The sequence below is a fragment of the Zootoca vivipara genome, chromosome 15 (genome assembly GCF_963506605.1).
Source record: "Zootoca vivipara chromosome 15, rZooViv1.1, whole genome shotgun sequence".
NCBI classification, from domain to species: Eukaryota; Metazoa; Chordata; class Lepidosauria; order Squamata; family Lacertidae; genus Zootoca; species Zootoca vivipara.
In genome coordinates, this window is record NC_083290.1 from 36,030,940 (window position 1) to 36,057,980 (window position 27,041).

Below are 27,041 nucleotides of genomic sequence, written 5' to 3' on the forward strand. Positions count from 1 at the left end.
AAATAAAGCAAGAGAGTTGACCATCTCACAGCACAGATTAAAGAAGTACTTTTTGAACAACTAAATATTATCAAATATATGGTATTTGGCGCTGTGGGTTAAACCACAGAGCCTAGGGCTTGCTGATCAGAAGGTCGACAGTTCAAATCCCCGCGACAGGGCGAGTTCCCGTTGCTCAGTCCCTGCTCCTGCCAACCTAGCAGTTCGAAAGCACATCAAAGTGCAAGTAGATAAACAGGTACCGCTACAGTGGGAAGCATGGGCGTACCCAGGATCAAAACTAGGGGGGGGCAAGGGGAGGGGCCAAGGCACGGAAGGGGAGGGGCCACAAAGTGGGCGGGAACAGCGAACTCACGCTCCGCCGGGCTGTGCCCCTCCCTAGAAGCAGGGCTGGTGGGCGGAGGCGGAGCCCAGCCCAGCGGAGCGCGAGTTCAGCGTTCCCGCCCGCCGCGCCGCGCTCTCTGGTTCCCCGCCGCGCTTGGCCTTGCCAGAGGGCGCGACGGGGAGCTGGAGGGAGGGCGCAGCGCGGCGGGCGGGAACGGCGAACTCGCACTCCGCCGGGCTGTGCCCCTCCCTAGAAGCAGGGCTGGTGGGCGGAGGCAGAGCCCAGCCCAGCGGAGCGCGAGTTCGGCGTTCCCGCCCACCGCACCGCGCTCCCTGGTTCCCCGCCGCGCTTGGCCTTGCCTGAGGGCGCGCCGGGGAGCTGGAGGGAGGGTGCGGCGCGGCGCGGCGGGAATGGCGAACTCGCGCTCCGCCGGGCTGTGCTCCGCCTCTGCCCACCAGCCCTGCTTCTAGAGTAGGGCAGCTGCCCTAACTTGCCCCGTGGTGGGTACGCCCTTGGTGGGAAGGTAAACGTCGTTTCCATGTGCTGCTCTGGTTCGCCAGAAGCGGCTTAGTCATGCTGGCCACATGACCTGGAAGCTGTACACCGGCTCCCTCAGCCAATAACGCGAGATGAGTGCCACAACCCCAGAGTCGGTCACGACTGGACCTAATGGTCAGGGGTCCCTTTACCTTTATATCATCAAATAATTCTGTTTTATTTATTTATCCTTCTTTTCTTCTAAAAAACTTGGGGCAGTGCATAAGGGATAATTCCATTCAGTGGCGTATTAAGATGGGGGCGGTGGGTGTGTGCCGCCCCAGGCAGCAGGCTGGGCAGGGGGGCAGCAGGCTGGGTGGGGCTGACCATTTCTGATGGCCGCCACCATCGAGGACTTAAACCCCGATGTGAGCGAGACTGCCTCACTCCGCGGCTTGCTCGCAGGGTTTGCCATGTCATAGGCCTCCTGCACGCGCATGCGGTGTGCCTAATGACGCCCCTGGCGGGATGCCTTCGGGTTTGCCACCCCGGGCAGCCAGGCTAGCGATGCTGCTGATTCCATTTTACCATCATAACCATTCAGTAAGGTACACTACACCAAGGGAGGGGCAGAAAATTGTCCAGTGATGCTTCATAGATGACTTAGGATCTGAGCTGAGGTCTTGACAATCCAAATCTTATATACTGCACCACACTGGCACTGGCCAGTTTCATTAATTTGAATGAGATATACTTTCCTGAAACAGTCACAATCAGGCACATGAAGACTGTGCAGTTTCATTCAAATCTGGGACTGGAAAAACAGAAGTTGAACATCTAAGGTCTTCAAATAAGGTACTATTTTTCAAAACTTGGAAACTTATCAAGGGCTCCTCAATAAGATGATTAATAATGGCAGACAAACTTCCTTGAAAACAATAGCTTGATTCCCACTAATAATCTGTCTTTGAAATGTGTAGCTGCAGGGGAATGTAGTTTACATTCACATGCAGCAACAGTAAGACTAAAGAGGGCAATGCACAGCTGAAGTGCTAAAATGCTCCCTGAAGGTAGATGTTTGAAACTCAGAGGGGTAAGAAATAACGTAAGTGACTGTACTAGCTACTTTATGAATTGGTTATGTTCAAATTTTAATACCAATGAAGGGAACTGGAAGGAGATGCAAGCAGAAGAGCAAAGGAATGTCTAGCAAGTGTTGGCAAGACTGACCTTTGCACGGCCTTGTTGGAAATTATTTTTAGGCATAGTCATGACACAGAACTAATGTAGGTAGAGGACACCAAGGTTGCATTTTCTTCACTAGGAAGTGGTGTTGCCTTATGAAGTATGTAAATTATGACCTGCTTACTGAGTGGGAAGGTAACTCTGAAACCCAGAATAAAAGGAGATACATTTTGAGAAGTTAAGATGGACAAGAAAAGTCACTGCGGGTGAGGAAGCTGAGTGGTTGCCTTTATTTTGCACAACACAGTTACAGAAGACAGAGACAGGAAAGGAGTGCTCCTGTCCTTGAGGTTTTTCTTCTCCTTCCCATCTCTTCCCCTTTCAAGAGTCAGCAGCAGCTGTTCATTTGCTGTGCTGAGCAAGAGGCACCCACACTGGCAAGGAAAGAAAAATCTATATGACTGCCAGAAAACAAGAGTAAGAAATGTTCTTCTAGCAAGAATGACTATTAAAATTTTAGCTTTCATATGTTCATAGTTTACAGAGCACAGTAATTTTTGTAGTTGCAACATCCAGAAGGATTGGTGTTCTCACATTTTCCCCATTGGATAACCACATTTTATCTTTTATTTCACTGCCTTTTTGAAGCTGCCAGAGCACCAGGGTCAAATACCTTATCCCTCTGCAGTATATTACCCTAATATAGTTTCTCTGGGGACAGGTTATTTGTCACAGCGTCTTATCTGCCCAAATCCTCACACACAATGCTAACATCTCTAAGGGGAATTCATAAAGACTTTTGAAATGTATTTTACATTTCAGACTAGAGAGTAGAATGGTATCAGCATGTAAAGTTGTACATGGGCTTCCACAATATCCCAACAAGAGGCAGCTGCTGCTGAAGACTCCTCTTGCAATTTCCAGAAGCAGCACATCGGCAACAGAAACACTACAGGCAACTATTTTACCACCTATGAAGGGGTCCACCCCAAGTTGCCTACAGGACCGGCTTGCTATCCTTCACGCAAACACTCGCTTCTTCACCCGTAATGGCCAATGGCAGCATTTCTGCTTTGCAGGGGGTTGGACCAGATGGTCCCCTGGGTCCCTTCCGACTCTACAATTCTAGGATTCAATTATTGCTTCTAATGATAGTAGTAATTGCAAAGGAAATAAATTGTTTCGAGAACTCGCGTTTACCAGCTGCCACTAGAGAGTAGTACAGATCAGTAACGGTGTTAAGGCAGAAGATTCAAACACTAGGTTTGTTTAATTATTTCATTTATATCTCAACTCTCTTCCAAGGAGCTCAATGTGGCATAATGGTACTTTCCCTCTCTACTCCCCCCGCCCAAAGCAACCGTAAGAGGTCACTTAGGCCAAGACTGTGAGTGGCCCAACATCACTCACTGAGCTTCATGGCTGAGCAGGGATTTGAACCTTGGTCTTCCATGAACTTGTCGAATAATCGAATCACTGCCCCACAGTGGCTCTCTTTCCTCTTTCCTACACAAAGATAATACCAGCTGGAAATATAGGTATGTCACTTGGGAAATAAGGTGCTAGTGTTTATTTTGTCACACGAGTGTGTAATGGGATACTTTTTCTGGCATGGAATCATAGAGTTGTAGAGTTGGAAGAGATCACGAGAGTCAGTCCAACTTCCTGCAAAGCAGGAATCTTTTGCCCAGTGTGAAGATTAGCTTCTGGACTACAATGTAATCACCATGTTAAAAAGCAGACCGACCGACCATAACTATCGCAGAGGGAAATTTTTGGGGATAAATTGCTTTGTTTCTGATTAGAGCACTGTTTGGACATCACTCCACCTTGCAAACTCTATGCACAGTGAGTTTGGGAGTTGATCTCTGGCTAATTTTGTATCCACTCTCAGCATGTAGAAGAGGGAGTGAAGATTGTGTGCTGAATTCAGCATGGCTTGGTGGGGAGCAGTGTTTTAATAGCTTATTGAAAGGAACAGAGGAAAAACACCGTTCTAAAACCTGTACCTTGCCTTGTTATGTATACACTGGAGTAGGGAGGAAGAAAAGTGACAACATCCAAACAGTGCTGACTCTCCAAGGCTCCTGCATCCTGTGCAGGTCTCTTACCTCTAAACGGCGGATGATTTCTCGAAGAGGGAGAGCAGACTCTTTTCCTCCAATGAAAGTGGTAGTGGGCAAGTGAAAAACCTTGTCGAGGTCCGATTCGTCCAGGCCATAAAACCCTGCAGAATTTTCATGGGTAGGAGAAGGCAAAGAAGGAGTGGGAAGAGGCGTTCAATGTAGACAGCCACAGCACAGGAACCAGGTTTTGGTGAAGGAGGGACAAGAAAGCAGCACAAAATAAGCATGAAGGAGGTTTGTATGAACAACAACAAAAAAGGCGGCAATTAAAATAATGAACAGGTAAGCAAGAAAAAAAAAGATTACCGAAAAAGGCACGGAGGGTGTAACCACAGGTAATATACTTGCCGTTAAAATTGGTAATTAAATCCAGGGGAGGAATCAACAAGAATTTTAGACCCACATTCACACATTTTTTGGATGTTAAAGAGAAAAAAAGTATTGCAAAAATATATTGTCACCACATTTCACCACATATTTAAAATTAAAAGTAAAATGAAGCAGGAAATAAAAGAGTTAAAGGCCCAGCTCCCAGAACCAAAAGGTAGAAAAGCAGCATGATTATGTATCAGTTTTAGGGTTCTGTGTAGGACTCTCCTGAATAGCTCACTCCATGGGAACAAAGATTTGAGAATGAACTGGACTCTGCAAACAATGCTCTTCACAGGCCTCACAAAGGTTTTGCTTCCACAAAATTCTCTCTCAGCAATACATTTAAGCACCCACTATTCACGTTTACTGTGCAGGAGCACAGACCAGAAGTATTAAAATACTTCAGCATCTGTTGCTGGAATAATTAAGGAGTGTTCAGCTGAAGATCATACAACTGAGAGCCAGAAAGTTGTCTATAAAGAGAGACGCCAACTATTCCAAGTGAGATTTTGCACAGCAACTTGACAAGCATTTTCGACATTAAAGAAAAACTCCTTAATGATGGTCAACTGAGTATCTAGTGAGAAACTATTTTGGGAGGAGTTTTGTAACAGAAAGGATTTCAGCTTGCCAGACAGAACAATTCTGCCTCTCCTCCCCAGGCATGCTATTCCAGGGGGTTCTCCTAATACTCCCCTCCCACAGCCCTTTTCAGGGGCCACAAGGGGAGGACAGGGGGAAAGCCACTGATGGAACTCATTAGCTGAATCCTGCCCTTTATGTGTTCTGAAATTTCTATTCCGCCTTTGACCTTAAAGCAAGCAAGCACTACATGCAACTAATCAAAAATAGTTAAACACAAACTGAAACAGAGGAACCATCTGAAACCTCAGACAATAGAAGCACACAGACCAGCAAAATCATCATGAAGCCAAGGGGAGACAAAAGCCAAACAAAGGCCAGACTAATGTCCTGTCTAAAATGCTGCAAGATGATGGGATAAGGTCGCTGACAATAGGCATGGGTGGTTTTCTTGGAACAGGGAGATCTACGTAACCAAGGCCCTTTCCCCTGTAACCACCAGCAAGATTTCAAACGGCAGCAAGACCCAAGAAAGAGCTTCTACAGCTGATCTAAAGGGCTCAAAGGAAAGACTGTACATGTTACTTCATTTTTCTTCCTGTATCAGGCTGATTGCAAAGCAATCAATTCTCACCAGACACTTCTGCTTATCTATCAGTAGAAGATTACACAGAGTTGGAAACAGGCTGGTAGACAGAGCTATACATGCTGCTTGATAAAGGGTTGCTACTGAATTTAAATGGTATGCCAAATTCTCACTCCTTGCTGCCATGTTTGGTCCTCTATATCCCATGCTGCTCTCCCACCAAGGGGGCAAGGAAACAAAACGGGGCAAGTCTGACTAAACTAGGGGTGGGGTCAGGAATTGCTTCTGGCCAGATTCTTATCTTCCTCATCTCCTGCAAATAAACTTTGACAGGTGGGTGGTCCACCTGACTTCATAATGACATGAGGTGACTGGCACTTGTCAAAGCTTGAAGGTCACTGTAACAGATAATTGACTGATTGTTGGTTACAGGGAACCCCTTTGAAGTATCTGCAAAGGACAAAATGCTCCTATTGGAACATTTCCTCCTTTGTAGAGAAAGCTGTTTATATTCAAAGCACTTCCTCCAGTGCTTTGAATATAAATTTCTCCTCTGGGAAAAGGGGGGGGGGAAACACCAAGTTTTTTAATTGAGCATTTTTTCATCTCTTCTGAGAAAGCAGTGAAGGAAGTGCTTTGAATCCGAGCTACTTCCTCCAGCTGCCTAGGCCAATCCCAGTGGACTGTTGGGACTTTGGCTGTGCAGGGATCTCTTCAAGTACCACCAGCTGATTGTTGTTGCTTGGTACTTTAGGGCTCCAGTGGTCAGCTGACAGCCAGGGCTTCAAAGTGCCTTGCACATCCCTTTTTTAGTCCTGCTTTACTTGCCCCATGCTAAACACCATTTATGATGTGAGGTATGATACCTTCACACAGGCAATAAATAAGGGCCAGTGGAATGCCTGTTATCTTCATTATGCCTGGTGGACCAAATGGGGAGGCATGGTGGGCCTAATGAGGTTCACTGACAAGAGGTCGTTCCCCCAACTCCAGTTGAAACACTATACTGTACAGAGGTCAGGGAGTACTTGAAATTTTGCTGTCATATTGATGGCACAAGTGTAGTTCTGTCCTTAGAACGAAGATTTGGGTAATTCCCATACTTTATTATCCAAGTCTAATTCCTGTGTTTGGCACTTGCTGGTTTTTAAAATCTACATTGTTGGTTCACAGCATAAGCTCTTTCATTGCATGGGAAAACCAAATATTGTTCTTGTGTCAGAACATATTGTGCTAGCTGCTTTCTGGGTCTCCCTTTTTCTTTGTTTTAAAAATTGAAGCATTTTTTAAAATTGTGAAAGTTTCAATTAAGGGAAGATATCAGAGTGATTTTAAATTCATCTGAGTGAGGTGATAGTTACATTAGTCCTGCTAGTTAGAAGTAGTTCTCATCTGTTTGGAAACTCAGTGCATAGACCTGTTAATACTACTTATCAAGAGGAATGAGATAGATGCATAGCTGCCAAGTTTTCCCTTTTCTCGCGAGGAAGCCTATTCAGCATAATGGAAAATCCCTTTAAAAAAGGGATAACTTGGCAGCTATGTAGATGTTTTTTTCTAATTCACTAATTAGAAAAAAAGCAAAGTACTGTATCAAGTAATTTTTAATGCTTATTATTATAGGCAGAAATATGACATGAACATACCCTTAGCCTGAATGATATCATTTTGATACCCTGGATGCAGAATCAGGCTAGGGTAATGCAAGTCATTCTGTTACTCACCACTGCATCTCCCACCCCAGTAGAGATGCTGAAGTAGGGAGAATGTGATTAGCAGGGATTTTAAAGTTACAAATGCTTAGGGTGTGTGTGTGTGGAGAGAAAGGACCTATGGTATACTATCCACAAAAGGGCTGCTGCAAACCAGCCTTTGCTTTTTTATTTAACTCCATAAATTTCTGATGGTTGGAAATACTGTGGGAGTATGATCAGGGTTTTTGTCTTTTGTTTTGTTTAAAAAAACACCCATTTAGTTGGCTATAGTCATAACTTTTTAAAGTGGTATTCTGTTTAGGGACATTAGATCCCAATAAATGAGATAGCCATTTGTTTATCTACAGATATTTTACAGAGACAAATCAAAATCAAGGTCAACAGTAGGTATGACATAGGAGACAAATACAGTATCATGTGACAACAGGAAAACTAAATATTCATTCTTGTGCATCCAGGAAGGAAGCATTTTCTTAATATGCTTTACTTCTTAATTGTCACCTATATGCATTGCAACATACCAGCCTGCCAGAAAGAAGCCCAGATTAGCTGTGAGACGGCAAGCACCACACATAGTGTGGGATTCATCTCTCTTTAGAAATATATTGCTCTGTTCAATCGGATTAAAAAACAGCAACTTGGAAATTATGATTAAGCATTTGGACACTGAAGTATCCAACTCACAGCATAAGGCTACCATGAGATGCAAATCTCTTAGCAAGATAGAAAAATAAGCAAGCCTGGCTATTTAGATCCCTCAATGTCACTGCCAAAAGTCTGGCATCTACATAAATGTAACATATACTTTTGTGCACCAAATATTATTACCGGCAAATCACACAAGTCAGGTTCAGTATCAAAGGCACTTGAGTAAGTGCTCTAATGAACATATGACAACAATTACATTTTCATGGAGTCCCAGATTCTAACGCAAGACAATTACTCAACAGAACAAACAGTGGCAAGCAAACAATAGGGGGAAAAATGGCTACCACTCAAGCAAATAAAGAGGTATGTAATTTGGGAGGAAGACGATGATGAAGCACTTCGGTCACATACATTCCAAACCACTTTGAGAAGAAAACAAACACTGTTTGACATGGGGGCAAAGTTGCAACTTTACCTAAACTATACATGCTCAGAGTCAACTATTCAGAGAGTCCTAATCTCCAGAAGGGGTTAGATGCTCATTATTTGCATACCTCCTACTGTTAGCACTCTCAGCCGCTCCTTGAATACTGCAAGATCTGGGAGAAGGGGGTAAAGGTGGGATGCAGAAAGGAGAAGACAGAGAGACCCAGTCAAAGTTAGTTTTTCAAAACCCCAAAGAACCGCAGAAGTAGCAATATACAGAGAAAGTCAATGTTTTAAACAGTACTCACAAGCACCCCGTCAACACCACCATAGGAAAGGAGGTTAGAATGAAGGGTGACTGCAATACTACAGGGGGGGGGATCCTTGAATAAATCTTTCAGAGCCAGCCATATAAACCATACAGAGAAAAAGAGGTGAAAGTTACCAGATACACAGCAGTTAAGCTACATGGTTTGAGATCTCCTCATTCTTTCCTTATGCAAAATATGCAAGCAGGGGAAAAAGTTCAGAGCATCAAGTAGTAAACCGTGGAACAAGCGGTCTCTAGAGCAGGAGCCTAGTTTAAAAAGTACAAATGAATAAACGAAAGCCTTCTTACAGAATCCCATACCTGCTCCAGCTGAAGTAACTTTTTAGCACTTTCATCCCATTCTACCTCTGTGGAGCTCAAGGCAATGTAAAAAGTGTCCACACAATTTATCCTTGCAAACAACCCTGTGAGATAGATTAGACTGAAAGATGTCAAAGGCTAATGAGATTCACAGCTGGGACTGTGCATCCTGTTTTCTCCTCAACAATCTAACTATTGACTACTCTGGCTCACCTGCTCTTCGGTTTGTCAAAGTCAGAACTGTCAATGGCTTTGCTTTAAAGTTCAAACCTAGCTCGGCTATCAACAGAGATTTCAAGGGCACCTCCTAATAAGGAACAATCTACTGGCAGGATAATTTATTGGCGGCATTTTGTTAAACAGAAACTTATTGTGTACTACTGCAAGTCACTGCTGCTATGTCTCATCCTTCTGACACCCAAAAGCATTCTTTGTCCTGAACACAGCTTCTTCTGGGAGGGAAACCATCAAACCCTTTATCACAGGGAGCTGAGTAGGCACCTTCCTAAGCACGTTCATATGACCCTCTTGAGGTTCAGAGCTTCCACCGCAGGATGATCATTAGTTTGGAATGTAACCATAAACAACTTTTGTTCTCTGTATGCAGTTGTAAGCAGCTATAGCAAGATTCCTTTGTGCAGCAGTGTTTCAGTTGTGCCTCAGCCCCTGAACTAATGACCAGGTTGTGCTGATTGAGTCATGGGTATGGTAGAGATATTTTGAGAAAGCTTTGAATATCAAGAGCAGATTATGCCAAATGATGTGCTTAGCTCCATAAGAAGGCTGAGTGAATTGCACAAAGGCTTTGTTGACACCTGTTTGTCTCGGGAGACAATTGAGTGTGCCTGAGGGGGTGAAGTAAAACTGCTGCCCAGATGACAAGACCCTGCCCTGTTGGCTTCATTGATGTGGTCCAAAGAAAGCAAAGCAATAGGCACCAGCTTGACTGCAGGAGTTGCTGTAAGGAGCCCACAAGTTGCCACCCAACCGTCTTAGGGACTCTACTTTGTGTACGGTTTGTGTACGGTTTACTCCTTAGGTTTTTCTTCTGAATATATCTAGCAAGGTAAAAGTGGTTTAGGATCAGAGTTTTCCTTCTAGATGGGCTACGCAGGTTGATGAACCCTACCTGCTCCTCTCTGCAGCACATGCAGAAACCGCCTTCTTGACCATTGGACCCACTTTTGGTCTCATCTGATCAATCCGCTGGAGCCTGTATTTGCATGCAGGGCAAATTCTAACTCACCAACCGTTTAAAACCCATCATCTACCCCAGGGGTCAGCAAACTTTTTCAGCAGGGGGCCGGTCCAGTGTCCCTCAGACCTTGTGGTGGGCCGGACTATATTTTGGAAAAAAATATGAACGAATTCCTATGCCCCACAAATAACCCAGAGATGCATTTTAAATAAAAGGACTCAGTCTACTCATGTAAAAACATGCTGATTCCCGGACCGTCCGCGGGCCGGATTTAGAAGGCGATTGGGCCGCATCTGGCCCCCGGGCCTTAGTTTGGGGACCCCTGATCTACCCTTATCCGGTTTAGCTGGCCAGTTGAAGCCATTCCTAGGGTGTGGCCACTGTCACATGCTGACAGCTTCCAGGAGCCACAGGTGAGAGTTGAGTGCAAGTGGGGGCCAAAGGCAGAAAACTACCCCAGAGATACCTAGTCATTTACAGACTGGCACATCCCCTCCTCCTTCTCAAAAGCCATTAGTGTAGACAATAGCCAGTGTATTCACTTATGTGTTGTCCTCAGATTCTCTCAAGTACCAGTACACAGGAGAGGTTATATTCCTCTCAGGTTAGTTTGGAAGGAAGTAAAACCAATTTATGGGTTGCTGTCCCAAGGAACATCATGCCTTGTCCTGCAGCTTTCCAAATGAGTTCTCAGCACCATTAGCCATTAAATGAAGGAGAGGATCACATATATTGTAGAATGGCTCAGGTTATTTCACAGGATCCCCAGAAAGATGGATCCAGAGCAAAATATAACACGGCAACTATTTTGAAGAGCAAAGGGCACAATGCTGTGAAAGATGTTCATGACGTAGGAACAAGACAAAACCTGTCACCCGTGCTCCATAGTATGTCCCTGCTCCTTGCCATTGTTGGAGAGGCACCTGATAAAATTTGAGGACAATTCATTGATGAGTTTATTGTCCCAGGTGTTATTCTAGATTTTGGTTCATACCAAAGCAGTTTGCCTCTAGGCGTGGTGCAAACTGTATTAGAGAAAGGAATGAATCGACTACGGCCTAAGAAATGGAACAAATCAATTTAGTCTAGAACAGATGATGTCCAAGTGGCTGCCTTACATAACTTTCTCTAGGAAACTTTAGAAGTGACGAATTTCTAAAGAATGTTAAGTTGAAAATTTAACCATTCTACAAAAGTGTTTCCATTTCACATGGTAAATCCTACTGGCAGACTGCTTATGTTAAGACCACAAGAGTACAAAACATTCACTGAACTCAAATGTCACATAATCAACCACAGCATGCGAGGACTTGGAGGCTTCATGTTCTGTGCTGAATATTTTGGGATGGGGTCCCAGGAGCAAATCAGTTAGAAACAGGAAATTTGTGTGGGCAAAAAGGTACTGTAGTAGCTGCATAGCACCATTCCCTGACTCAAGGACAAGAATGGACTGACTCACAGAAGCAGAGAGCTTGCCCTTCCAAAGACCTCCTGAGACAATGTGGATTGAATATTCTGTTTCCAGCCATAGGTTTGTTGCTAGACCTTGAAGGCCTGCTAATAAAAACAAACAAACAACTAGCATGACATTTTCTGCTGAGTCAAAATACAGCAGAGGCTGCAGAAATGGAAGGTGATGTGCCTACAGTCTCCGATGGGTTCTGTGTCTGTGTTTTACTGGCCTGAATGTAGCATAACCTATCTTGTAGAATAGCACTGGAGAGGAATAAGATTTAAAAAGTAACAATTCTATTTACATTTTATGGAGGAAGGAATGCTTGTTCTCCAAGGGTATATGGTTGTAATAATAATATCTGCATTGGATATTGGTGAGACACCAATTCAACAGTATAGTGCTCTGAAAGCAAGGAATAAAGCAAGATAAAGTAATATTTTGAATGAGAAAATGTAGTTCTGAATCTCCCTGTCTTATTTATAAAATACTTGTATCCAAGGAATAAAATGTCAAAATGTACAAAAAGGGAGAACAGTATTATAGCAACAACTGAAGTCATTCTGCTAGATCACTTAAAATGGGCTTCCTCAAACTCGGCCCTCCATATTTTTTGGCCTACAACTCCCATGATCCCTAGCTAGCAGGACCAGTGGTCAAGGATGATGGGAATTGTAGTCTCAAAACATCTGGAGGTTAGAGTTTGAGGAAGCCTTACTTAAAAGGTCAACACTCCCCCCCCCTAAAATGTAAGCCACAGTTCAATCAACCACCTTCCACGTGACTCTCCCTAATTGGCATTTTCATATCTAGGAGCATAGTCACTTTGTACTTGTACTTGTTTGAATTCATGGTTTAAAAGACAGGCACCCAAGCTCAGCAGCACAAGGCCAGTACTTATCTCTACAAATTGTACTTTAGGATTATTTGGGACCAAAAATAATCAGTGTTTATTCCTATGTAAATCAAGCAGTTCAACATAACAAGATGAATACCTATACAAACCTCTTCCATAGAAGTTGATAAACTGCAAATGGATATCACTTAGCTTTCAGCAGCAAACAATGCATTCAGCAAAAAAACCCACATTAGCACAGCGCTTCCACTATCAAAGGACAATAGTAACAAATTCATCCTTTCAGTGCTGCTAATCAGCAGAGAAGGGCTCTAGTAATGGTGGAACCACTTCTCAATAAGACTTTGGCCTCCCCCCCCATCAATACTACCGGTAGCTAGATTTGAATTATCTTATCCTATTTTTATTTATTTCATGAAAATTATACACTACTTGATTATAAAAAACCCCTCAAAGTTTTATATGTGTGTGTATGTGTGTGTACTGTATTAAGTCACAAATTAGTTTCAAAGCAAATTGCAAGATATGTCTCTGAAAGCTTATTTTGCTGCTGGGAAAAGGAGAACAAAAGAGGCGTGGCTGAGAACAGCCTCTTTTCTTTGGTCTCTGACCCCACCCCCAGCCAGCCTGTCTACTGACCTGGCCGGAGGGAGGGCGGGTCAGAGGCCAACCAGAGCTGGAGGGTGGTGCCTGCCCCAGGTGTGCCCACCTGGTGCTGCAAACCCCGCCCACCTGTGGAGGATGGGAGGGTGGATAATTTTGCTGCTGGCTTATCTCCCAAGAGGCACAAGTTGTATTTACTTATAGCCCCCCATTCCATGCCTGCAGTATGAATGGGGCATTGGTATGAAACAACTGGCTGCAGGAGTCCCTTTCTTACAAACAGATATTACTATAAGGGCTCTGCCCTGCCTTTGATACAGGCCAGGTTTGCATGCAAAGCTAAGCCATGGTTTATTAAGCAATACTTAGTATGATAATCTTCCAACTGCCTAGCAACTTAACTATGGTATGTTAACTGTCAACAAACTGTGATATGAAGCCATGGCTTGTTGTTGGATTATGATGCTTGACCTGTTATATCTACGGCATGGCATTACCGGTATGTGTGGATCAGACATATACTTTTAGCTATGGTTTGTTTGCTTACCCTGTTAAAGCTGCCTGCCAAGCAGCCCTTAAGAGCAGACCTGCTTGCCTTTATGTCTATAAGCACATTTATAAAGAAGCACTAAAAAGGAATTCAGTTTCCCAAAAATGAAGAAGAGCTTGCAAAAATGAATAAACTATGTTGAGGTACAGTGTGTGCCAGCTGTTCCAAGGCACAACCCAGGAAAACCAATTGGTGTGTGGCTGGTACATAACTCACCAGATTGTTGCAAGTTTACTAATACAGGTAGCAGCTTCCCTGTGTCATGAACTACCGGTATGCTCAGTAATAATTTCAAGAGCGAATTATCTTGGAAGTTAACAAAACTGCTTTTTAACAAACTTTTTATGAGCTACAGGTCTGTTACAATAAGCACCCAGTAAAATCCTGTCAAGATATAGCACCCAATTTTAAGCCAGTCTATTCAGCTTAAAGCAATGCTTGAGAAAGCAGCTATAGAGAGAGCAACCAACTGCTTACATGTGGAAAGTAAACATAACTGGGTGGTAGAATACATGCTTTGCACACAGAAGATCCTGGGTTCAATCCCTGGCACATCCACTTAAAAGGCTCAGGTAGAAGGTGACGGAAAAGGCTTCAGCCCTGACATCCTGGAGAGACACAGCCAGTCAAAGTAGACAATACTGGACTAGGCAGACAAATGGTTTGGTACAAGGTATTGTATTCCAGAATTTGTTCAGGATCCTGAGGGAGAGAGGTGGTAAGCAGGGCTCTTCCATCAGCTCTGCTGAAATACCAGGCACATTTGGCTCTCCCTCAGTTTTCACCTAACAGTACCCATTGCTTCAGGCTACCTGAACTGCTTCCACCCACCTGGTTGTTGTATAAGCTGTAACTTTTAAGAACTAGTGCCTGAGCTTGCACACATTTGCCCATTTTGTAGTATGCCCATTTTGTTGTAGTAGAGCGTATACACAACTACGGTAATTCCAAACAGGACAGAAACGGATGCTGCTATATCAGTGTGAATACACTTTTGGCTACCATTGTTCTAAGGCAACATGAACCACTCTACACCTTACTTCTCAAACTAAGTTTGCAGTGTCCATTGTCACAGATAACTTAGAATGTAAGGTGGCACATATTTCTCAGAATACAACCTATCTACTGTCTGAGACTGGATAAGATACTAAATATTAGTAGATTAAAAAATAATCACTAGTGAATATTTAATATCCCAGTTAACTTTATTTAATGTGAAACAGTCTTGATTTCACTCTCTGATCAGAAAAAAAAATATCCAAAGAATTCCATACACACACTGTCTATGCAAGGTAGCAGAGTTATATATAGCTTTATTAAAATCTTAGGATTCACCTATATGAATACGTATAAAGCCGGTATGGTGTAACTCTACCCTTCTGAAGTATTACCGTAATGACCGACTACAAGAGTAATAATGAAGCCATTATCAAGCAGGGACATAAGTAAAATGGGTTATAGAGTCAGATTCTCTATCCTGCAGGGGCCCACATGATTTCCCCCCCCCCTCAAAATGTCTATTCCATCTGAATTCATCACCACCACTCCACTGTAAAGGGGTGCTGCACTCCATTGTCCTGTATCTGACATACTTGCTGAAGATGTAATGCAAAAGGAATACTGTAGAACACATTAGGGATTCCCCAAAAGGCCTGAAAAGAACCCCTAGAGTTCACAAACAACACTCTTTTATGAGCAATGGATCTTTAACATAAAGGGGGCAACAACATCAGAATGCCAACTGTAAGATGATAGTGTGGCCAAGTGGACTGAACATGAGTAGAACAACATCCATTACAGTATTGTTTTTGTTTTTTTCTCCTTTGGATACCTTCCATTTCATAAATATATATTCTATGAGCACATCAGTCATGACCATCTCAAAACATTACATGCACAAATACTCTAATCACATGTCAGTCTTGAAAGGAGTTAGTGGTCATTATTATTGTTCTATTCTAAGTTAGAAGCATGCTACTTAAAAGCGCTTGCGGAGCCAGGTTGATTAACCTGTAGAAAGCACCAGCAATAAATAGAGCTCAGCCACCATATCCTGTGCTATGCTTGGAAAAAATACTAGTGATCAAACTTAAAGATCAGGTTGGACTTTACTGGAAAGCCGAGTTTCAAACATGGCTCAGCACACCCACCCTCATCTGAGCAACATACATGCACCTTGCAACCAAGGGTCTCACCATTTCAGTCTCTTGATTAGATGTGGGAATAAACTCCAAAGCTTCCTCGTTATGATCACTGAAAGTTATTGGTTCAGCTACTCTTAGGATTTTAGGGCAAGCTGCATAGCTAAGGATTACAACTGAACTGAGTGAGGAAATACCACAAAAGACTTGCCTGAATGCTTTTTTTTTTTTTTTGAAAAACCACCCCGTTCCTCCCCAGTAGCATCACTGCAGAACTTCAAGCTGCTGAATCAAGTCACTGCAGTTCCAAGAAAGAGACCTACTGAACACTGGGGGTCAAGGGATGCTAAAGGCAAGGAAGAAGGCCTGTTTACGTGACTCCAAAATATTCCTTATTTCCTCAGAGGCAAATAATAGACACTACTAACCTATTCAGAGCCATTAACTACTGAACTCAAAATTAACAGTAGAAGAGAACAAACTGGCTTGTATTGCCCACAGTGGTAAGTGACAAGGGACAGAAGTACTTTGCTGCTGTTCCATTTTTTTTAAAATAAGTGATCATTATAAAGGAAACTTAAGACCTTTCCCTTCAGGCTTAGTGAAGCAATCTAACTAGAAGCTGTGGAAGTGAGAGAGGAGGAGCTCAAGCAATGCGGCACTAACTGCTCTCGGAGCCCTCACCCAGTTTATCTGCGGAAGTGATAATATCGGCTGGAACGGAAGAATCCAGATCAGCATCCAAGATGCCCAGGGGGTCGAGCTGTGCTACATGATGCCCTCGAATCTATGAAATGGGCCAGGAATGAAAAGGAAAGTGGATACCAGAAGAGGGAGAGGGAGGAAGGGGTAGGAAAGGAAAGGGGTATAAAAGTTAAAATGACATTAGAATTAATTTGCAGAGTAATTCTCACCGACGTTTGGAGAATCAGTTACTGCCGATTCATCAAAATTTACACAATTAATGCCGAGAGGATCAAGCTTGGCAATGTGGTGACCCCTGACCTAGAAACAACAACAAAATGAGTCACAAAACTGGTTATCAATCATGTTTTGCATTGCAGATTTTCTGTAATGCTATTGTTTCAAGTTTACAGAGACCAATGCAAATCTTAACACTGATCCCATTTTACACCATGTCAGACTAGAACCGAACTTTTCTTAAACTAAAGGAGTAAAAATACTTTAATAGTACTGTTATAAGAATTTTGAGGTCATATCTCTATATATATAATAATGGTTCATAAAACATGTACATGAATGTACAGAAACATGTCTGAAGCAGCACAGGAAAACAGGCCTGACTGACACCATTTTGACTCTCTCTCTCTGACCAGGTGTTCCTCTGCAAGGAAGAAGTGGGGTGGGGGGAACCTTCTCATTGTCTCAGGAATTAAAGTGATAATCCCTGGCATCCTGATACCTGAGTGCCAGACAAAAGGGTGTGATTAACTTGGCTGGGAAACAGGGAAATGTAAATATCTCTCAATTTTGTTGATTAGGTTTTGGGGGGCAGGGGGCAGGGTCCAGACTGCTCAGATTACTGCCACCAGACCTCCCCTTTCATGATGTACCTATGATGAATCTAGGGAGAGGGGTCTTGGGCTACACCCCTTCTGTGACATATGGATGATGCTTCTGGGGGGTGGGCTGAAACCAATTTCAAATCTCTTTTTAAGGGCAAGACGTCTTTGTTTGGGGTTCCTTCCTTGTTCTCCTGTGTGAGAGGAAGGACCCTGTTGCAACAGCAAAAATAAAAGTGCCTTGCTTCGCACGTCCTGGTTTGGTCTCTGTTATTTGGTGGGCAGGAGACGCTTAAACTTTGTCTGCTTGCCAGGATACCTGGACTCTTCCTGGGTCAAGGATCCACTTAATTCTAGGGCCGTGTAGCTCTGCAAAATTTTTACAACAGTTTGGCAACCACGAAGGGACCCAGTTTTGCCTTGAGCTCCGGGTTCACTGAGGAAGGGGAGCCCAGCGCGCCCTTGCCTCTTTTGCAGGGGGGTAAACCAACCTCAGGACCCGAGGCACTTGGTAGTAATTGAGAGTCCAAGCGGGACCCCCAGGACGAAGCAACGTTTAAAGGGACAAGGCTGTTTTTTTTTAGGAACCAGTTGGAAGCTGGAGACAACGGGATTCGACTGAAAGGATCGGTCGTGAGTATTAAAAGGGGACACCTTGGGTGAGCTAAGAACCACAGCAACTAAAAATCTATTTCTCCACTTGGACTATCCTTTTCTACTCTCCTCTTTGGACCTTAGTTGCAGCAAGGCTGCCAGGCACAGTTACAAGGTAGAACTGAGGTCCAGGGCAACAGTCTTTACGTTAAACGCAGAGCTCAGAAAGACTGTCCCAGCTCCCTTCTGCCAAACTGAGCAGAAGTCTGAGCAAACTGTCGCTTTTCTACCAATCTGGGAATCTGGCTATCCCAGCTCTGTTTCCTATTCCTCTGCTCTTAATCTTCGGGTGAAGACGCCCCCCTGCCATGGCGACCCATTGTTGGGTATGACCCATGACCAGGGAACGCAAGTGCACCCGTTCTTTTCCAACCTTTTATTCCTCAGTTCCGACCTGGCATTGCATAGGCAAGCGTTCAGTAGGAACTGAGTTTAGTGTGTAAGAGGCAGGGAAGTTGCTGTGGAACCCTCAGGCAATTGATGACCAGTGGGAGGGTTCCAATAGGGTTTTAGCTGCACCAGGCCGCCTAGTAGTTAGTGCACGCGAACGGCAGGCAGGAACACCACTAGGACGTGGGGGTGAGTCATAGACTCAGGAAGTTAAGAGTGTCCAGGAACAGGGTCGGGGACCCAGAACTGCAGTATAAAAAGGCTTAAGTAAAATGGGTGCAACCCACTCTAAGGAATTCCTTTCCCAGACTCCCAACCGAGGCAAAGCACAACTGAGGCTTGGCTCCGGTAAGGACTTTGAGGATGAAAGTCCACTCCAATTCGTTCTCTTAAATTGGCACGAAATCCCCGGGGCGGACAAGCTTGAAGGGAACCAATTGCAAAAACTTTGTAAGAAAAAAACACTGGGTCCGCTTTACTATGGACCACCCAGATGAGGGGAAATGGCTACCAGGAGGTTCCTTTAACATACAGTGAATCTCCGCTTTAAAATTAACCCTGGTGAACTCTGAATGGGAAAAGTTTTGTGAGGAATCCTGCAAAGTATGTTATGGTATAAAATTATATATGTTTGCATGTTACATGTTGTCTGTGTTGTCTGTGAAGTGTATGTGCGTCTGATCCTTGTGTCTGCTATAGTTCATTGTTCCCCTTAAAGTAAATGAGAGATATAATCCAGGTTTAGGAAATTAGGGGTTTGTGTAAAATTTGGCCATGACACCCACAGACTGCCTTTTTTAAAGCATGCATAGTTTAAAATAATATAATAATAAGGCAAGCTTGCTTAAATAATCTTATGTAAGGGCTTGATCAACCCAAAAACAATGGCAAATATTTAAAAGAGTGGAGGTAGTGTGTAAAGGTTTGTTTTAAAGAGGCTGTAGAAGGCCATTGTTTCCTCTCCAAAAGTAAAAAGAGGGGGCAGGATGAAGGAAAATAACGAGCTGTAAGTTTAAAAATGCTTGCTCAATGCTTTGAAAATATTTTAAACTTGAAAATGTTCATAAACTCCAGCTATAAGTGGATAAGAGATGTACTCAAGGTTTAGAATGTTATGGGGTGTGTTTAAATTGGCTACAACATCCATAGACTGCCTTCTTAAGTGTGCATAGTTAAAACTGCCAACTTGTTTAAATTTCTAGTATAGAAACAATGTTGAACCGATCAATCTTAAACATTATAAATATGAGAATGAGGTGTGCAAATGTTTGTTATTGAGAGAGGCTCCAAAGGGGAGTCTTTCTCCAAGTGACTAGAGGAATATTGACTAAAGGAAAATTGAACAGCTATTCCTATAAAGGTGAATTGTTTGTCAAAAGTAGAGCTTCCTTAGCCAGGAATTGTCTATCTGAGTCTAGTTTTAACTTCAATTGTGTTGGGCTCCTGATATCACCTCTTAAGGAAAAAAACTCATCTGCTAAAGGGTTCTATATAAAGTTGGTATTTTCATTCAAATCTTGTGAATCCTGTATCTTAGAGGGTTAGACTAAATGACCTCAGGGTCCCTTCTAACCCCCATTTTAGAGCTATGTGAAAGGCAATGTGTCTGATGTGGTGATGGGTTGAAATTCAGCCCAGCTCTGCTTTCTGGCAAGGAAAGATTATTGGTTTTCAGAGTTGGAACAAGAGTGTAATTGTTGTTTTTGTGGAGTGATTATATAAGTTTTTATCACTTTCTCTATTAAGGGTTAAAGTTTAAGCACATATGAAAGTCTTGAACATTTCCCAATCTTTCTCTAGAGAGTAAAAGTGGGGTGTATGTGCATACCTACCCCTTTCTGTACAGAAAGGGGGAGCGGGAAGGGAAAAGGGAGATTGTAACCTTGAAAATGTTTGTTTGTGAACTCACAATATTTAAGGTCTGTGTCACAAGGGAGCCATGTGCTCTGTATGTAATGTTTCACCATGTGACTATGGAATATGGTGTTCCTTCTAGGGAAATGTTATTAAAAGTAGAGGATCCATAGCCAGCAAATGTCTATCTGAGTCACTTTAACCTTGATTCAAATGGACAGAATGGTTTTAGTAAGGAAGTAAATTCCCTCTTAAACTGTTTATCCAATCTTAAGGTTTGCTAAAGGCTTCTATATAACGTTGGTACTTTTAATCTTCCCCTTCCTTATTTTTCCCTTAGTACACACATGTGCTTCCGTGATAGGGCATAGCCTGTGTTTCCTTCCCAGTCAGGCGTCTGTACTCAAATGTATGTGTATCCTAAGGGCAGTGATAGTGTTGAGATCCCCATATTTCAGAAGGGGTGGACTAGATTACTCAAGATCCCTTCCAACCCTTTCCAAACTTGCAAAAAGGAGGGAGAGAAAATGTGTTTGTAAGCACTGAAAAGTGAGTTTCTGTGTAAAATCTAACCCTATTTTAAAATCTACTCTTTCCCCTTCCCTTCCTTTATTCAGATGGTAATTTTGTCAAGAGGTGCAGCACTTTAAAAAATGGTACAATAGACTGCCGAATCATGAACTCTGTACATGCACAGAGGCTATGTCAGCTTGAAGAGGAAAATAGAGGAGAAAAATGAGGTTTTAACTAAGGGGATTCACCAGGGATTGTTGCTGTTGTGCCACGATGGAGGTGTGCAACCAGAGGAGAGCTAGCTTTTGACACCTGAAGAACACACAAAAGGGTAAACAAACAAACTGCACTTTCCAGTCAATATTGGTGGACCATCCTGTTAAATGAAATACGTAGACCATTTTTGAGAAATGCTTCTCCCAAAGTACTAAAACAACACATCTGGTTATTCTTTTGTGGGGCAACAATTTTTAAGAAAAATTATAGCCCCAAATGGGGAATTGTTATAAGAATTTTGAGGTCATATCTATATATATATAATAATGGTTCATAAAACATGTACATGAATGTACAGAAACATGTCTGAAGCAGCACAGGAAAACAGGCCTGACTGACACCATTTTGACTCTCTCTCTCTGACCAGGTGTTCCTCTGCAAGGAAGAAGTGGGGTGGGGGGAACCTTCTCATTGTCTCAGGAATTAAAGTGATAATCCCTGGCATCCTGATACCTGAGTGCCAGACAAAAGGGTGTGATTAACTTGGCTGGGAAACAGGGAAATGTAAATATCTCTCAATTTTGTTGATTAGGTTTTGGGGGGCAGGGGGCAGGGTCCAGACTGCTCAGATTACTGCCACCAGACCTCCCCTTTCATGATGTACCTATGATGAATCTAGGGAGAGGGGTCTTGGGCTACACCCCTTCTGTGACATATGGATGATGCTTCTGGGGGGTGGGCTGAAACCAATTTCAAATCTCTTTTTAAGGGCAAGACGTCTTTGTTTGGGGTTCCTTCCTTGTTCTCCTGTGTGAGAGGAAGGACCCTGTTGCAACAGCAAAAATAAAAGTGCCTTGCTTCGCACGTCCTGGTTTGGTCTCTGTTATTTGGTGGGCAGGAGACGCTTAAACTTTGTCTGCTTGCCAGGATACCTGGACTCTTCCTGGGTCAAGGATCCACTTAATTCTAGGGCCGTGTAGCTCTGCAAAATTTTTACAACAGTACAAAAAATGTTCACTTAGAAATGTGGAAAGTGCTGAACACATCTGTTAAAATGCTGCTTATTTTTGTAAATTTATTCCCAGAAAACATCTTTGTGGCTTACATTCAAAAAGATGCAGCCCATGATGGCTTGGTTTCATGTCCTTATTCTAAATATTAGATGGGATCTTGAAGGACATGATTGTACTGTACTACTTATTAGATGCAATAAGTAAAATAAGTAGTGCTTTTACCATGTTTGCTGAGATATATATATTTCCTAAGCCAGTCAAGGGATGAACATACCTAATTAACATATTTGTCTGGAAGTGGCCTTCTTGAGATTTATTTCTTTTCTATTTCACTCCACCTTTGCATTTCAATTAAAAATCCTCCATGAGTCCCAGCTTCAAGAGAATATATTGCTTTTAGCTATTGTTCTTCTACAGAAATATGCTTGCTCCTTCAAAAGCTTTCTCTGTATTAAACTTCCTTGTGCCCAAGTGTGTTTTATTTGGGTCATGCAAACTGAAAAGTCAGACATTAATCAGCAAGAATTGCAGCCCAGAAGCATGAAAGATGTAATGTAACCAGTAACTTTTAGAACTTGAAACTTAATCACTATACAATAAACTAAACATCTGCTTAATGTAAATATGCAGGAACTAGATTTCACTTTTACTTCTTGAGATGTTTTAAAAGAATTGTCAGAATTTAAGTGCTTTACCATTCAGAAGCCAAACTACATACAGTATTTTTTACATTATTCTTATGAAGGCTGTATTATTACTGAATGATTAAAAAAAGACTACATCTAATGGGCTGCTCACTCTTATTTGTATTGTTTGAGCAGTAAGACATTATTATTGGTCTCTGCCATGGATTAGTAGAAACATCAGAGACCAGATGCCTCAGAGACCTCAGTCCCACTGCTGCTCTTTAGTTCTGATTCATATCATTGATTTCCTCAGCGGCAGCCAATTGTTCATCTATTAGAACCTCCTCCTAACTAGTAAATCTTTTCTGATACAGTATTTGTGGATGTGACAAATAATTAAACAACAGTTATCTGTGGGTGATAGCAACAAAGTCATACTCATATTAGATCCAGCTGGATATCACCCATGTATACAGAGTGAAATCAACAAACTTGTTACTTAATTTCACTGATTTCAATGAGTCTACTCTGAGCATGACTAACATTATCACCCTCTCTAGTGAAGGATCTTACCTGTTTCCTTGTTTGTTTCCAGAACTTGAAGAGCAAGATATATGAAAAGAAACTGCAATGGGGGAAAGCTGTCCCAAGGAGTATAACACTCTGATGGATACAATCATTTTAACACATTCTTTTCACTTGTATATTCTGATCTTTTTCAGGCATGTGGGTAAAAGCACACCATTGTGTGACAATCATTTAATAGGAGACTGTTTTTATCAAGGAAAAATTGATACGTTTTGCAGAGCTTTAAGTTTGGTAGATATCATATAGCCTACAATTAGTTGTTTGAGAAATATTTTCAAGCTTTCAAACTAACCTCTTAGGGAAGTATTTGACAGTCCTTTCATGTAGTTTTAGTAAAATTATCCTAGTTCTGAATTTTTCATTTTTTGTGTATGCTTTCGCCCAAATTAATTTTCTAGCTACCGGTATTATAATCTTCAACTCTGCCTTATCTTTCATGATTCCACACAACCCACTGCAAAGCAGCAGCTGAATAGAGCCGTCTGCTGCTATATAACACGTCTTGTTCCTGAAACCTGGCCAAAGCCAGGCTGATATTTGCAGTGCACATTTTGGCAAACCATGATCTACTTTCAGTTTTGGACAAATGCTAGACGTAGCAGGTTGATCGATCTTTTTTTGATACTTTAACAACAATCTAACAATCTTGTGTATTTTGAAATCTGGTTGAGGTTAAAGGTTAGGGTAAAATTTTCTTTTTAAAAGTAACATTAATAATGGAAACTTTTTTGAGACCATGGATTGATCAAGAAAATCCCACATTTTCTAAGCACTCAAATGGCAATGTTGTAACCTTATGTGATGGGCTTGCAATAAGCTTTATATGGTGATAGCAGTAGGCCAGTCTTATCATCTCAAGCTTTCATAGCCATAGGCTACCTGATGGGTGTGATGCTGTTCTTCCTAAAAGTGAGGGGGAGCAACTCTCCAGCACCCACTGAGTCTCCCACTGGTGTGTGGGTACACAACATCCCTCATTCCATTTCTGAAGCTATAGCTATAGTTTACCATAAAAAGACAGATTAGATGCTTACACACACTTCATTTCTGCACATAAGCTCTCCTGAGCAGTCTACTGTTCAAGAACAAATTTTGGTGTATAGAAAGTTTGCCCATGTACTGGCATACAGTGACTGATTTAGCTCAGCCTGGGCCTGAAGTGGCAATCTATATCTGCCAGTGTGGGGTGCAAGGCACTCACTGGTAGAAGGAGAACTCTTACTCCAGTTTATTTCCCCTAAATTCGTATCAATGTTTGGTTTTTAAAGTCTTATTTTGGAGGAATTTATACTAGCTGGCCCTGCCACGTTGCTGTAGCTCACCCCTGTGATTTCCCCTGCCCTGTGCCGATCCATGACATATCCCGCCCCCTCCCCGGTTTATCCCTGATTCCCCCCTCTTCCCCCCACCCCGGCTTATCCCTGTGATACCCCCCTCTCTGTCCCGACCCATTATGTATCACGCCCCCTTCTCCCCCCACCCCCGGCTCATCCCTGTGACTGGTCCCACCGTGTCCTGACCTATCCCATCCCCTCCTCCCCCCAACCCCCACCCAGGCGAGTCAGTACCTCCATTCGGCCTAGTCTGTAAAGGATTCAGCCTAGTATGTAAATGGGAGCCAAGGTGCTGTTGAGAGGGAAGGTTTTATAGGTGTAGTACCAGTGTAGCTGCCGCTAGAGGGCGCTGGTTTGTAACCTGGTTCTTTTCCCAGCATGCACTTTTGGTTGAGTGGTGCATTCTGGAACAGGGGTTTTGGTTTTTTTTTACCTAGTGGAGGTGCAACATCTGTCTTAGCAAACTTTCCTATATCCTTCAGACATTCACATGTGATCTTGTGTCAAAATTTCACCTCAATCGGTAAATCGGTTTTGGTGAAAAGTGGTAACACACCCATATGTCCTTTTTACATTTTTATATGATATCTACACACACACACAGTATAAGAATCTCTCTCTTTTAAACTTGGGGCTGTCGAAAAATAGTGCTAGATGTTTACACATCAGAAGAGAAGTAAGAAGAGGTTATCTTACCTGATAGGCCCTAATAAGAGATTGGACTGCAAGATGATCTTCCACCAGTTTATCTACATTCGGCTGTGCTCGAACCAGAGACTGTGCCTGTGTTAGCGTTGATAGGCTGGTACTTAATGGAGGGGGGCTTTGGTAAGCAGTACCTGGAGCAGCTCCAGCATTGGCATTGCGAAAGAATATATCCCATGACTAAAAAATAAATAAATAAATAATATTTTTAGAGCGAGTATTACCTCTTCAAACTGCTTAGTTTGTTTTTCAACCATGTCAAATGTAGCTTGATATTTTCCTACTACTAAGCCCATTGCTGAAATGATATTCAAGTTGTAAACGTCAATAAACATAGCATTGCAGTTTTGTATTGTAGAATTTAGATAAGGAAAATGATATGGGGAGAAATAGTTAAATAGCACAATTGCTCTGATCAATTTTAGACCCATCATTGCTACTTTTATGTAAAACAAAAAAATCAGATGTTCTGATAAAATGTTTCATGTAATATATAGTTTGGTCATCAGTTGCTCTTATGATGAGACCACATACCATTCTTTTCAATGTCCTGGGTTCCCCCAGATCTTCTAATGAGCAAAAAGCAAATGCAAAAGCAACATCTTGACTCAGTTACCATTTTCCAGGAAAAAGATGGGCAACCAAACACAACACATGCATACACATGCATGTGCCCATAAGAAAGAGCAGTAGGTAAGAACCCAAGACAATACAGTCTTTTTCATTCACTAATTTGGAATTCAACCTTATCTGTTGCTAGTTAGGAAACAATGGCAATGTCTGAGATATGGTTTATCTGATCTCGGGGGGGGGGGGACGGACGGACGGGATGGACCTCCTTAAATCTTTAAGGGATGTGACAACTCTTCAGTGTAGCAATAACCTGTAATATTAGCCATTATAGTTAATAGTTAACTTTGTGACTTAAGCCTGAAGGAAATAGCACCAGCAAATGGTACGTTATCTAAAGTTCTTTTCAGGTCAGTCTAAATTCTAGAGACTGTCCTATCCATGCTATTTGATGAATAAGTAGAGGTGACTGCCAACCATTAGCTTTGAGATGCCACATATAAAACAGGTTAAGGCTCAACTATTCATTAAGACATTATTTAGTGCTTCCCTTTTCAGTGACCTAAAAATAAAAAAGGAACCTATTCACTTCTCCACCCAGTTGTCACAAGTCTCAAATGAGTTTGTAACATGCACACTTAACCCATCATTAGAATTCCAGAGAACATCCCTCCACCTACCAAAGGGGAAGGTGGGGGGGGGGAAGTGTAACAACAGTACTGTATTTAATTAGTGTGTCCTTACCAAATCACCTTACAGAAGTCACAAGATCTATACAGTACAGCATGTTTTCAGCTGGTATAGTGGCAGGCTCAAATTTAATTTCTTCTAGGTATTTAAGTCAAGCCACTTTTACTTAGCCTTTGCTCCCATCTAAAATATAGGATTACTGTAATAATACCGAACTACATTTTAGGATATTGTTAAGGATTACAAGAAAATAAAAAGTGTGATGCAATAAGGCCAGGAGTCAGCAACCTTTTTCAGCCGCCCTCAGACCATGTGGTGGGCCGGACTTTTTTTTTTTGGGGGGGGGAATGAACGAATTCCTATGCCCCACAAATAACCCAGAGATGCATTTAAAATAAAAGGACACATTCTACTCATGTAAAAACACGCTGGTTCCCGGACCGTCCGCGGGCTGGATTGAGAAGGCAATTGGGCCACATCCGGCCCCCGGG

The 27,041-nt window shown here is 42.5% G+C and overlaps 1 protein-coding gene across 4 annotated transcripts in view; it reads right to left on the reverse strand.

Annotated features, from left to right (window-relative positions):
* Positions 1-27,041, reverse strand: part of OGDH (oxoglutarate dehydrogenase) — a 61,470-nt gene that overhangs the window by 20,384 nt on the left and 14,045 nt on the right. Inside the window, exons 3-6 of one of the 4 annotated variants that reach the window (XM_035140238.2) lie at positions 25,282-25,470; positions 16,559-16,661; positions 8,571-8,615; positions 4,099-4,214 (exon numbers count right to left, since the gene is read on the reverse strand). In XM_035140238.2, coding sequence (XP_034996129.1) covers positions 4,099-4,214; positions 8,571-8,615; positions 16,559-16,661; positions 25,282-25,470 — 453 coding nt within the window. Of the gene's footprint in view, positions 1-4,098; positions 4,215-8,570; positions 8,616-16,558; positions 16,662-16,788; positions 16,880-25,281; positions 25,471-27,041 lie in introns of all 4 variants that reach the window. The other 3 variants (XM_035140240.2, XM_035140242.2, XM_035140243.2) reach the window with 3 other exon arrangements.